At 45.2% G+C, this 14137-nt stretch overlaps 1 protein-coding gene and 1 non-coding gene across 4 annotated transcripts in view; one reads left to right on the forward strand and one right to left on the reverse strand.

The window, feature by feature from the left end:
- LOC137879496 (tensin-2-like) overlaps positions 1-5246 on the forward strand; it is a 29488-nt gene extending 24242 nt beyond the window's left edge. For 2 of the 3 annotated variants that reach the window (XM_068720253.1, XM_068720256.1), the window contains 10 exons: positions 12-162; positions 265-1130; positions 1338-1469; positions 2138-2230; positions 2401-2478; positions 2651-2728; positions 2931-3099; positions 3257-3325; positions 3646-3675; positions 3861-5246. In XM_068720253.1, the coding sequence (XP_068576354.1) occupies positions 12-162; positions 265-1130; positions 1338-1469; positions 2138-2230; positions 2401-2478; positions 2651-2728; positions 2931-3099; positions 3257-3325; positions 3646-3675; positions 3861-4005 (1811 nt within the window). In that variant the 3' untranslated portion in view covers positions 4006-5246. The remainder of the gene's footprint in view (positions 1-11; positions 163-264; positions 1131-1337; positions 1470-2137; positions 2231-2400; positions 2479-2650; positions 2729-2930; positions 3100-3256; positions 3326-3645; positions 3676-3860) is intronic. The other variant, XM_068720254.1, reaches the window with a different exon arrangement.
- A 185-nt stretch (positions 5247-5431) lies between these two features.
- On the reverse strand, positions 5432-5503 carry trnaq-uug (transfer RNA glutamine (anticodon UUG)). Its single transcript has one exon. It is a non-coding gene; the product is annotated as a tRNA-Gln (tRNA).
- Positions 5504-14137: the final 8634 nt, after the last annotated feature.

A 14137-nucleotide genomic window follows, 5' to 3' on the forward strand; every position in this document is an offset into this window, starting at 1 on the left:
ACTTCTCAAAGGGGAACAAGCCAAGGTTGATGTGGAGGACGACATATCCCAGGGTTCAGAAGGTAAATCGGACTCCAATGGACAGTCAAGCACCCCTGGATTGGACTCTGATCATGACTACACAATCATCGGCAGCAGCAGCCCCACACACACAGAAGACAGGTGGGTGAAACATTTTCCTTTTTGATTAAAGCTGAGAGTAAAATTACATGAATACAGATTTGTATATAATTTTTTTTCCCATACTTTTTTACTTTTCCTTAGTGTAACTGCTGATAGCCCTCCTCAAAGCCAAGAACCCTCTAGAGATCTGGAGTCCAGCACAAATAGCGACAGAGCCATCACACCAGTACCAAGACAAACACAAACCCAAAGCTCCAACATACCCATAAACTCCACACAACCATCAAGTGAGCAGAGTTTGAGCTTTGATGGTAAGCTTGGAGCAGCCAAGATCACAGGAAGTGCAGAGGGATCTAACCAATCACAGACTTCAAGCTATGCAACTGTCATCATCACCCCAGTCCAGGTGCAACTGAATGGCTCAGCCCTTCCGAGCGATACCCCATCTGACAGCATCAGAGGTGCATCCATGAACCCCTCTGTAAGTCTCAGTTCTAACCCTTCCACCACTTCCCCCAACTCTCCTATTGGCTCCCCAGACCTTCAGTCTTCTCCCCAGCCCTCTGCATCAGCTACAGATGCTGCGGGACAAAAATTGACTCCGGAAAGAGACTGCTCGACAGACACAAAACCACCATCCCCTGTGCCCGACGGATATCAAACACCAACCTTCCCCATAGCGTCCTATTACTACCCATTACTAAATGTCCCTCATATACCATACACTGGGTACACTGCAGTCACCATCCCCGCTGTCCAGCCACCGCTACCAGAGAAGAAACGGCTTTCATCCTCACCAGGATACCTAAACGGACACAACTCTCTTCTCCGGGCCTCCTCAGCTCCTTCCCCCATGCACCACGTTACTTTCTCCCCCTCTGCGGGAGAGCAGAGACGGGGGTCTTCACACCACAGCTGTAGGGAGGAGGCAGACATCAGGGTCAATGCTAAGTTTGTCCAGGACAGCTCAAAGTACTGGTACAAACCAGGCATCTCCAGAGACCAAGGTGAGGATGATGAGGGATATGCAATGTTTGTATTCATCATTACCAATCTTGTTTGATCATCAATGATCAAGTCATTCAGTATAGTGAAACTAAATACACCGAACTAGAAAACAGCAGGGTGACCTTAGACATCATGTAACCAATATGTTGCCATTGTTGCATCTCTGATTTTAAACTCGACACTCTAATGCGTCTTCTCTACCATAGCCATAGCTGTTTTGAAGGACAAGGGACCAGGAACTTTCCTCATCAGAGACAGTAACTCCTTCCAGGGGGCTTACGGTCTGGCCCTCAAGGTGGCCACACCTCCTCCTAATGCCAACATCACTGTCAGCAAAGGTATCCGCGATCCTGCTGTTGTGCATGTTGGATCACTGTCACATTGCCAAGTCTCAAACTTGACACTTGAACACAACAGCGCAATCGTTATTAGCTACACCTGTGCTTTTCCTACTATGACTAAAGTCTGCTGTGAAAAAGGCTTAAGGTTGGTGTTTTTCTTGGCATCAGTCAAGTCACGCCATACTCCCAACAATAAACTATGTAAAGAAATGTAATGCCGGCATCATGTTCCTCAATGGTTGATTAACTACATGATTTTGAATCATCTATTTAGTATTGTTTTAACATTCAAAATGACTGCTGATGAGTTTGCAAGGAAGATACTTGCCAGCAAATAAGTTTACAAATAAGTGTACAAAATCAAATAAAACAAATCCATAAACATTTCATAGTTGAGTTCAAATTATGTATATGTAAGCATGTTTTTATTATTGTCAAATTTAAGGCACAGGTACTAAAATGAATAATGTTTTTTAACCGCTTCTAATTATTATTCATGTATTTTTTTTGTAAATATATTATCGTTTAATTAGTCTATAGGCATCATAATCTTACTTTTTTTTATCTTTTTCGTTTATGCATGCTTATAGAATAAGCTCTTCAGCATGACTGAAGCATGCCTTATTGTCCATCCTCACTTCTCACCCTCCTCTCCTCTCTCTCAGGGGATCCTCTGGAACAGCTGGTGAGACACTTCCTCATCGAGACAGGGCCACGGGGAGTGAAGATCAAGGGCTGTCAGAATGAGTCCTACTTTGGTCAGTTATGTGGGGGACACAACTGTCGCACTGCCTTTCACATATATAGTTATGGATGACATTCTGAACCTGATCGTTTTAACCTGTTTCCCTATAGGAAGACATTCTAATCTGTCAGAATCATAATCTGTATCATGAATCTAATTATAATCTTTCTGTCTTTGTCTCAGGAAGTTTATCTGCCCTGGTGTACCAGCATTCAATTACTCCCATATCTCTGCCATGCGCCCTTCGCATCCCAGAAAAAGGTAAAATCAGTATCATTACATCTAGATGTCTTTTATTCCAAAATGAAAGACAAATTTATTATGAGAGAACAATCAAACACAAAACAAATAGGAGGCTATTACAACAGCTACAGACTGGATCCTCAATAATGTATACAGTATTGTTATGTAACTGAAGACTATGGTGTTTCAGATCTGGTCGGGGAGCTTCAGGAGATGCAGAGTGCAACAAACACCAGCACGGCGGCTGACCTCCTCAAACAAGGAGCAGGTAGTACATGGGCTTTTTTTGTTTTTGGTGATTTTGCTGCCATACGAACTTCCATAGCCGACCTAGCACATGCAGTGCAATAGATGCAGTTTCTAATTTTGACCAGCAGAGACTGCTCAAGCCTCATGTTTTCATAGCACCAAGCTATAAGAGTACCCATGTTTACGATGATCCATATTTTCTCATCTCTCTCATAAACAAGCTTGCAACGTGCTCTACCTGAACTCCCTGGAAACCGAGTCATTAACGGGCCCTGAGGCAATCTCAAAGGCAACCAAATGTACCTTTGCACTGAGTCCACGTCCAGTGGCAACGGTGGTCCACTTCAAAGTGTCTTCTCAGGGCATCACTCTAACCGACAGCAAAAGAAGGTACATCTTACCACATTATGGCGTCTTCATTTGAAGTGAAGAAAAAAAATGGTCTGACACAGTATGTACACCATAGTTAGATAGAAAACTTCCAGAAAAGATACTTAAAGCTAATGCCAGAGACAAACAAGTCATGATATTGTTTGTGTGTCAACAGGCTATTTTTCAGGAGACACTACCCAATCAACAGTGTGACATTCAGCAGTCTCAATCCACAAGACCAGAGGTGGGTCACTGAGACATATCAGAAAAAAACAGACAGTAATATTTATTAAAAACTATATATACATATGCTTGTACATGTTACTGCTGATTATCTTTAGTAAAGGCAGTAACATCTGTGTGCTTGCTGCTGCAGCTGCACTTCCTGTATTGGCTTATATTATAGATATAAGATCTCTGTGATTTGTCTGTTTTTTTACTCTGAGAGGTGAATGCAGAATGCCAGTCACTGTCTAGTCTTTATAAAACCGCCTCAATGTCTTTGTTATTCATGTTTTTACTAAATGTTGTCTCTGTGTCTCTATTCGTGTGCCCGTGCTTCAGGTGGACTAATTCTGATAGCACGTCAAGCAAGTAAGTGCTTGCTTCACTGTGTTTTTCTTAGCAAGTGACATTAGCGACTGGTACAATGTGCTACTTTGCATGGCAGTTCTTCACAATCAGACGTGTTACTCTGACCTCTTGAGAGAACTGGGTTTCTTTCAAATTGTATTAGTTCTCCTGTCTTTTAAACCTCTCGCATCTCCTTTTCGCTGCAGGATGTTTGGATTTGTGGCAAGGCGGACTGGGAGCACTACAGAGAACGTGTGTCACCTGTTTGCAGAAATGGACCCGGAGCAGCCAGCTGTGGCCATTGTCAACTTTATCAACAAAGTCATGCTGGGACCACAGCTACGCAGATGAGAGTGCAGGAGAACGTGAAAAACTCTGGACTAATGGAGATGTTAACATGATTTTTAATGAGGTGTGTGTGTGTGACTACATTTGTTCTTGCATTTATACACTGTGCTCAGCTGTATGGCTGTTTTCATGACAGAATCCAGTTCTGACAGATCATGGCTCTGTAGAGCAAGTTATGGTTTGTATGTCAGTTTGCAGAGCAAACAGTTAAAGAGGAATAGTTTGATAAGCCAAAGACTGACTTTGTAACCTTTGCCAAATAAGATTTATATAAGAGTTGTGGTTTTGGGTGGTTGTTTTGTTTTTCTGCTGTTGATTAAGTTGTTGCTATTTTATTTGTAATTCTGTTTCGAACAGTTCACATAACGTACAACAAGTTTCACAAACTGCGAAAGTCACAATCCATGTGCCACACTGTTATTTGTATAAAAGTTTCCCTAAATCAACATTTAAAACTAAAGGAAATGGTTAAGAAGTCTTCAACATGTAGAAAAAGAGTCGTATTTTATGGTTTAAAGTGGCATAAATGCAATTTTGGTCTTTGTATTGTGTGACAAAGAGTAAAGCAAAGAGTAAAGACATCGTGTATTTTGATTATCTGATGAGAAAGTGCCTTTGGGCACATTTTAAACTCAGTGGTTACATACATATTGTTAACATCATCAACATTTTGTTCACCATGCAACTATACTATTAAAACTGTATAACCACAGATGTAGTAGTATATTCTGCTAAAGCTGCCTAGAATATAAAACACAGACAGATTGATGATTTTACAAAATATGATGTGGCTACTAACTACACAATATTTAAAAAATTGTGGACAGGGCCTGAATATTTACAACATTACTAGAGCTACAAATAATATAAAGCCGACATGGACAGCCAGCTTTATTTTGTGAAGTTGAAAATGTCATGAAATCAAAGGATTTTTGTTGATATTATATAGGGATCCAGTACCAGAAAAGTCTCTCCATATCACATAAGTCTAGGTTTATGTTTATGTCCCTATTTAACTAACCAATATCCATGGCATGACGTTTAATTTTAAGCCAAAGACTTTCAAAATTCAATTTATTTTTTATCAATACATGTTTGTTGTTAGTATTTGTGTGTTTTCTATAAAGCTGATACAATATTTTAATAACTTCAGCGCAATTATTATTTTTCATAATGATTTTTTTATGTAAAAAAAGTAATATATTTTATGCCTCTGAGAAGAATGGTGTATGTGATATTTGACAAGAAATGTAAGTAATAAAATCTAATCAAATGCAAGTGTACGATTCATCATTTAAAGGTATTATGAAAAATATAGCCAAAGTTAATGAATTACTTCTCTTATTAAAGCTTATTAAAATGTTAATTTCCTGATATTGTCAGCGTTTGTACTTACCAATCGCCATTTAACAGTAAATTTAAAAGGACGAGGTCCCACCGAGATTTGAACTCGGATCGCTGGATTCAAAGTCCAGAGTGCTAACCATTACACCATGGGACCAAGGATGTCATGAATAGTCACAGTACTGGATTTGTTGATAACCCAAACAGCACAATTCAGCTCTATGTTGCTGGTGTCAAGGAACGTTGATTTTCCGATTTTATATCTCATCATACGGAACGCTATAAGTGAGGTGAAACGGTCAAACTCGAAATAAGAGTGCCAGCTACCCCGTGTTTTCTTTCATGCTAGTTAGCTAACGAAAGCTAGCCTAACGTTAGCTAACGTTAGCTAAGTCTGACAGGCTGTGTGTGGTGAGAGACAGCACTAACGGAGTGTGAAATCAGAGGTAGCTTCTTATAAACATACGCATCCATCTACAAGTGCAGACAGTCGACCACGTCTGGTCTAACCGAGCCCTGAAGGAACTGAAGATTTGAGGGTCACGTCAATTACTTTCAATAATGTTTGCAAGCTGCTAGCTGGCTAGTCCTTAACCGATTTCTCCTCCTCAAAATAAAAGCTCTGTTTTCAAAATAAAGGCTTAGATTGTATAACTGCTTAAAAGGTGTCAGACTATTTTTTGGATAGTCTTATTTTTGTGTGAGTTTATAGACGAAAGCATTGCGCAGCTACATTTTTTTGTTAAAAAAGTTTTGTTTCCTTGCAAGTAACAATCAACTGTAACCATATTTAACTGTTTGCATAAACATTAGTAAAGAAAACGTAATTGCATTTGTGAAAAAAATGATGATGAGTGAAGTAGCCCACATCTGACTAGGAAAACCAAAATAAGTAAGTCAGCATCTAGGTGCTTTTAAGTAACCAACACTGCTCCAGTGGAGCTGCTCAGTGGTCAAGGGTAAGGTTGTACATGGGTTGGTTCGTTTGCACTGAATACGCAACAAACTGGTGAATATTAATGACGCCGCATCCCGTCATGCGGGTATTCATGTACAGTATCTGCATAGTTAGTGTATTTGTAGGTGTTGAGCTTCATTTTTACGAGTGAAGGCCCAGGTATACAATGCACGGCCCGCCACTGGTTTTGATAAGCTGCAAGTGGTAAGAGTAAATATTATGATCAGTGGTGGAATGTAACTAAGTATATTTGCTTAAGTACTGTACTTATGTACAATTCCAACTTACTTTACTTGAGTATTTCTCTTTCATTCAACTTTGTACTTTTTACTCCACTACATTTGTCTGGCAGCTTTAGTTACTAGTTACTTTATTAGTTATTAGTTACATTATAATTGTTCAAACCCTTCCTAACTACCCAAACTGAACAACAGAGTATAAAAGAATTAAAATAAGCTACACCTGAAACATCTGCAGCAGGAATAATGATCCAAACAAATATACATTTGTAATATCCATATATAATAGTAAAACACTGACAGGGATCATGTATCTGATAGATTAGTACTTTTATTACTATTGTTTGTAGTCCAATGACCTCATTTTCTGTTTGTCAGTTCAGTGAACGATGAACTGAAGTCAGGTTGAATGTGTGAGGTGAGATGTGAAGGACAGCTGACAGCTGATTGTCAGTGAGAGAGGATCTGGATTAATTAAACTCCATCAAGGAGAATGTTTGTTCACATATGTAGGTCGATCCGAAAATATTATAAAGACAGTGCCAAAATGTATTTGAACAAAGCACACCGTGACGACATGTCACTCGTGTGCTGACACAGATACACAGACAAACGCACACAAACACACACACACCTCGTTCATTGTGCTCATCTCTTGTTAATTTTTGTAAATGTCTGTTTCTTAACACTATAAATAAACATAAATCAAGTTTACTTTCAATACAAATCCTTATGACTGATTTGGCTTAATTTTGAGTGAGCGGGTCAATATGACCCTGAACAGCAGAGGTGTCTCATCTTATTTATCTACATCATAGTACATCAAAAGTTTCAAAATGTAAAAAAAATTTAGGAAAAAATACAATTTGGTAGACTGATGCAATTTATATCTAGGTTTTTCCAAAGTAGCCAACAATTATTTTGTATTTTTCATGAAAACGAGTGAGTAATCCAAATTTGAAATATGATCTATGGAAGGGTGAATAACTCCATTCCACTAAATACTGATTGAATTGTTAGTAATGGTGTTGGTGATGAGGTACACACTATATTTATTAGGATTTTTTGGTTTCTGACCACTTTTGGATGATTAAACATGGACCGGGTCAAATTTACCAGGGAACAGCATTGCTGTACATGACGAATGAACATAGCAGGAGGGTTGAACAGATTCCAGTACTTCTTCTTTATAGTCACCATCATGTCATACAATTTAATTTTTTATTTGATTTTGGACAACTAGATGTCCCGTGGATCGACACCGGCGGGCAGGCAGATTGACGGTGTGATGTCTCGTGGATCGACACCGGAGGGCAGGCAGATCGACGGTGAGATGTCCCATGGATCGACACCGGAGGGCAGGCAGATTGACGACTAGATGTCCCATGGATCGACACCGGCAGGCAGGCAGATCGACGGTGAGATGTCCCATGGATCGACACCGGAGGGCGGGCAGATCGGCGGTGATATGTCCCGTGAATCGACACCGGAGGGCAGTCAGATCGACGGTGTGATGTCCCGTGGATCGACACCAGAGGCAGGCAGATTGACAGGTACTCAAGGCGGAAGATGGTACTCGGGTTAAAGCTGGTTCGGGAATCCTCCAGTGCCGATCCACGGGACATCTCACAGTCGATCTGACTGCCCTCCGGTGTCGATCCACGGGACATCACGCCGTCGATCTGCCTGCCCTCCGGTGTCGATCCACGGGACATAGAAGGGCTCCGGACACAGGTGCTCCGGCGGACGGCTGGACTGTCGAACCTGCTCCGGACACAGGTGCTCAGGCGGGACAGGACTCGGACTCTCGGAGTCGGGGCTCAGGGGAATAGGATGCTGGCCCGGCGGCGGGAACTGGAAGTCGCTGGGACTCAGAGGCGGCTGGGACTGGAGGTTTCGTCTTGATTCCCGAACCAGCTTTAACCCGAGTACCGTCTTCTGCCTCGAGTACCTGTCAATCTGACTGCCTCTGGTGTCGATCCACAGGACATCACACCGTCGATCTGCCTGCCCTCCAGTGTCGATCCACGGGACATCTCACCGTCGATATGCCTTCCCTCCGGTGTCGAGCTGCTGCTTCCGAGCCGCAGCGACCTCCAGTTCCCGCCGCCGGGCCATTATCCTTTTCCCCAGAGCCCCGACTCCGAGAGTCCGGTCCGCCTGAGCACCTGTGTCCGGAACAAGTTCAGCAGTCCAGCCGGCCTTCAGAGCACCTGTGTCCGGAGCAGGTTCGGCAGTCCGGCCGTCCGCCGGAGCACCGGTGTCCGGAGCCCTTCTGCCCTCCGGTGTCGATCCACGGGACATCACACCGATGATCTGCCTGCCCTCCGGTGTCAATCCATGGAACACCTCACCATCAATCTGCTTGCCCTCCGGTGTCGATCCACGGGACATAGAAGGGCTCCGGACACAGGTGCTCAGAAGGATGGCTGGACGACCAAACTTGCTCCGGACACAGGTGCTCAGGCGGACCGGACTCGACGGCGTGATGTCTCGTGGATCGACACCGGAGGGCCTGCTGTTCGACGGTGTGATGTCCCGTGGATCGACACCAGAGGCAGGTAGATTGACAGGTACTCAAGGCGGAAGACGGTACTCAGGTTAAAGCTGGTTCGGGAATCAAGACGGAACCTTCAGTTTCTGCCGCCTCCGAGTCGCAGCGACCTCCATTTCCCACCGCCGAGCCAGCATCCTGTTCCCCGGAGCCCCAACTCCGAGAGTCCGAGTCCGGTCCGCCTGAGCACCTGTGTCCGGAGCAGGTTCGGCTGTCCGGCCGTCCGCCGGAGCACCGGTGTCCAGAGCCCTTCTGCCCTCCGGTGTCGATCCATGGGACATCTCACCAACGATCTGCCTGCCCTCCGGTGTCGATCCACGGAACACCTCACCATCAATCTGCTTGCCCTCCGGTGTCGATCCACGGGACATAGAAGGGCTCCGGACACAGGTGCTCAGAAGGATGGCTGGACGACCAAACTTGCTCCGGACACAGGTGCTCAGGCGGACCGGACTCGACGGCGTGATGTCTCGTGGATCGACACCGGAGGGCCTGCTGTTCGACGGTGTGATGTCCCGTGGATCGACACCAGAGGCAGGTAGATTGACAGGTACTCAAGGCGGAAGACGGTACTCAGGTTAAAGCTGGTTCGGGAATCAAGACGGAACCTTCAGTTTCTGCCGCCTCCGAGTCGCAGCGACCTCCATTTCCCACCGCCGAGCCAGCATCCTGTTCCCCGGAGCCCCAACTCCGAGAGTCCGAGTCCGGTCCGCCTGAGCACCTGTGTCCGGAGCAGGTTCGGCTGTCCGGCCGTCCGCCGGAGCACCGGTGTCCAGAGCCCTTCTGCCCTCCGGTGTCGATCCATGGGACATCTCACCAACGATCTGCCTGCCCTCCGGTGTCGATCCACGGAACACCTCACCATCAATCTGCTTGCCCTCCGGTGTTGATCCACGGGACATAGAAGGGCTCCGGACACAGGTGCTCAGAAGGACGGCTGGACGACCGAACTTGCCCCGGACACAGGTGCTCAGAAGGATGGCTGGACGACCGAACTTGCTCCGGACACAGGTGCTCAGTCGGAACGGACTAGACGGCGTGATGTCCCAAGCTGGTTTGGGAATCAAGACGGAACCTTCAGTTCCAGCCGCCTTCGAGTCGCAACAACCTCCATTTTCCCCCGCGGGCCAGCATCCTGTTCCCCGGAGCCCCGACTCTAAGAGTCCGAGTCCGGTCTGCCTGAGCACCTGATCCAGAGCAAGTTCAGCAGTCCAGCCGGCCTTCAGAGCACCGGTGTCCGGAGCAGGTTCAGCAGTCCGGCCGTCCGCCGGAGCACCGGTGTCCGAAGCCCTTCTGCCCTCCGGTGTCGATCCACGAAACATTTCACCGTCGATCTGCCTGCCCTCCGGTGTTGATCCATGGAACATCATGCCGTCGATCGGCCTGCCCTCCGGTGTCGATCCACAGAACAGCAACCTCCAATTCCTGCCGCCGGGCCAGCATCCTTTTCCCCGGAGCCCCGACTCCGAGAGTCTGGTCCGCCTGAGCACCTGTGTCTGGGGCAAGTTCGGTCGTCCAGCTTACCTTCTGAGCACCTGTGTCAGCCAGAAGGACGGCTGGACGACCGAACTTTCGCCGGACGCAGGTGTTTAGAAGGACGGCTGGACAACTGAACTTGCTCCGGACACAGGTGCTCAGACAGACTGGACTCTCGGGGTCGGGGCTCCAGGAAACAGGATGCTGGCCCGGCGGCGGGAACTGGAGGTCGATGATTAGCCGTTGTTGCTAGCGGTCAGTTGCTCCGAGTCCGGAGTGGACCGAAGCATGTGGCAGCGGCGGCTGCGCGGCGATGGTCTGGATTGTTGAGGTGTTGAAGATGTTTCTATTGAGCCCCATCCACATTTCTGTCACGTCTTTTTCTTGACAGAAAGCTGAAGCACCCAGTCTCCTTTTTCTCATCCTTCTCCTCCTTCACTTTCTTTTTTCTCTCCTGCTTTTCCAACCTTTTGGAGAAGAACCATCTCTTCTTTTTCTCCACTGGCAGACAGATATGTAGCAGGACTTTGTTGTCCTCTCTCAGCTGATATATGTCTGCCTCCTGGCTCTGATGTATATCGCACAACATGTGGTTCCTAGCGATCTCTTCTTTCAATTTATCGGTCAGGCCTTGGTTGACGGCTTGCATGGAAACGAGCATGTTTTCAGAGTCTTTCAGGTTCAGCGAGAGGCTCTCGTTCTGTTCGCTGAGAGCAGAGAGTTTTCCTACGTAGTCTTCAACCATCTTGTTGTAGTTGATGATCGCTGTCCCCTGCAGACCCTTCAGCTTGTCTATGCGCTCATCAGCAACCATGAGACTCTTCTGTAGACGGCTTGATTTAACCTCGCCATCATGGACCCTTTGACAGAAGCTCCACTTTTCACTGTCAGACCTTTGTTTGGATGCCTCCAGGTCTCTGACACGCTTTCTCAGGCACTCAATCTCGGCGTTGGCAAGGGTGAGCTCCACTTCAAGAGGATTGGCTTTCGGAGGTCGGCCCTGAGGAGCGGCACCGGGTGTAGCGGCCTGCGGCGGTGGGGAGACGGCACCGGGTGTAGCGGCCTGCAGCGGTGGGGAGACGGGACAGGGTGTAGCGGCCAGCAGTGGTGGGGAGACGGCACTGGGTGTAGCAGTAGGCTTTATTATGATGCTACTGGTGCCCTGAGCATTACAGACTGTGATCCTTCGCTCAACGTTCTTGCGGATGTCCATGGTACTAACAGAAGAGTCTTTAAAAAGACTGATGGTTTCGGTAGAATATATGTCTTTAAAAAGACTGTTGTTGTAGAGTCTTTAAAAAGACTGTTGTTGTGTGTTGAAGATGGTCTCTGTTAGATGATCTCTGGTAGATATTGTAATGGTAATTTTTTACGTAGTATATATTTCTACTTAGTATATTGTATTCATGCATAAGTAATTTTGCTCTGGACTTTGTTGAACTTCACCGTGTCTCTGTTGTGCAGAAGAAGAATTCTCCCTCTCTGTTCACATAGATAACTAACTGTGTTGTATGAGAATGTTCCATTCCAAGGCCTTTGGGCTGCTTGTTTTGGTTGCTGGCCGTTTGTTTTTGAATGTTGTTCCTATCAGTCTGAGACCAAAAGTCTGAGACCGAGATGTCTGTAACGTTGGCCATCGGCCCCCACCTTTGCTCATTCTGTATAAAGAAAGCTTGTTCACTTTTTTCGAGGTTCTTCCTCACTGAGACTGTACGCATTCTGTTGTGATGATTGAACCTTCTCTGCGCAGAGAATAAATACTTAGACAACCTGGTTTTTGGTATTATGTATTTCAGCATGAAAAGACTCGGGTATAGGATTTTTTTTCCATCACAATTGGCGTCACAAACAGGATCCCTTGTAAGATCGTCAGGAGCCAACAGGGATCGGTGAACTGGCCCTTCTGCCTCTGCGTACCTCCAGACAAAATGAAGAGAGAGAGGCCCGATCCCTGTCCTGGTCGTCTTCACTGGGATCCTGAAGGACCCGTTGAGTCCAAATAACTACAAATTCTCATTTGGTGAGTCGCTGAAATTATTAAAAATAATCGTATGAGTGAAATTGATCCTAGAAGACCATATCGTGAGACTGAAAAGCAAATATGTCTATTATTGTTCACATTGGGGTTTTTAATTTTGTTTTGTGGGTTTTATTGAGGACGTTGGCGCAACTCGCATTTTAGTATTTTAACGTTTTTCTGAGCAGTGACGATTGGGTAGCTGGAAAACAAGGGTGAGTGTTTGGGATTTGGAGCTAAACACTGAAGTCCTTTGACCCGTAGATAACAAGGCAGGGATGAGTGTCTAGCGTTGCATGTTGCAGACCTTCGAGGAGGTAGACGTTGAGCACTGCAGTCATTGGACCTGTGAGACGAAAGTCTGTAAGTAATTGTTGTTTAAAAAAGGAGAACTGGAAAACAAGGATGGGTGTTTAGTGTTACATGTTGCAGACCTTAGCCTTAAAGGGGAGGTACGCTAAGCGCCGAAGTCCTTTGACCTATGCTGGGAAACAGAGGTGAGCATCTGGCGCCTGCTCTATCTTGGGGTTAGGCGCTAAATGCTGAAGTCGCTTGACCAAAGAGACAAAGATGTCCGTAAGGACGGCTGCGTCTATATAACGGCTTAGACAGTGAGTCTAGAGCAACAGCTTTTATTCAGATTGTGCCAGAAACGAATCTTGAAACTCACGGTGACGACTGTGTTTATATTATTTAAAGAGATAGATACGCGCGATAGACCCATATTAGTGAAAAAGTTAATATATGGGGGCTAGTAAGAGTAAGTGCCAGGTTACTCCGCCTGATGGACCCAATGTCATGTTCATGAAAAACAAATATGGGGAGGTGAGTTGCCGGCATCCAAACAAATAAGTAAATGAAGATGGTTTTCCTGCGGGAGATTTATTCAGTCTCAATCTGATACAGAAATTATACACAGAGTTGGGGGAAAAAAAAAAAAAAGAGAATGATATGAAAAAATAAAGAAATAAATCAAAATAAAAGATGAAGCATTTGGAAATGATAAAAAGTCATAGAATGAGCCTGAGCAGCCCGATGCCAAGGTCTTACCTCCAATAATAAAATACATGTGGGACAAAGATAATCAGACGGCCTAACAATTAGAAGAATGGATAAAATTGGGGTTCTCTGGAAAAGGCAACTTCAGCCTACGACAAAAATTGGATCAACTCAAACCGTATCTGGAGCAGAGAGGAAAAGGCAAAGCAGAAACAGATGAAGTAATGTCCAAGAGGTAAAGAAAGAAACAGATGTATTTGAATAAGACACATACAACTGATAGAAAAGGAAAATATACTGCTGAACTTTTGTTTTTGTTTTTGTTTTGTATTTGTTTTACATAGTCGAGTGGATCCTGATCTTGTCTCCGCAACGCCGCTGCTGTATGCTCCCCAGGCACAAACAACATTACAGCCAAACCCACCACTCAATACTCCAAGGATGAAGACGGACGAGACTCATCAAAATCTACAGGCACCATGTCAACGCTCACAGCTATAAGCCCGTCAATGAACACTGGTGACAATATGAACCTGGATTATCTGAAC

This window comes from Cebidichthys violaceus, unplaced genomic scaffold (assembly GCF_023349555.1).
Source record: "Cebidichthys violaceus isolate CVI_PGR_0920_01 unplaced genomic scaffold, fCebVio1.0.p SCAF_25, whole genome shotgun sequence".
NCBI classification, from domain to species: domain Eukaryota; kingdom Metazoa; phylum Chordata; class Actinopteri; order Perciformes; family Stichaeidae; genus Cebidichthys; species Cebidichthys violaceus.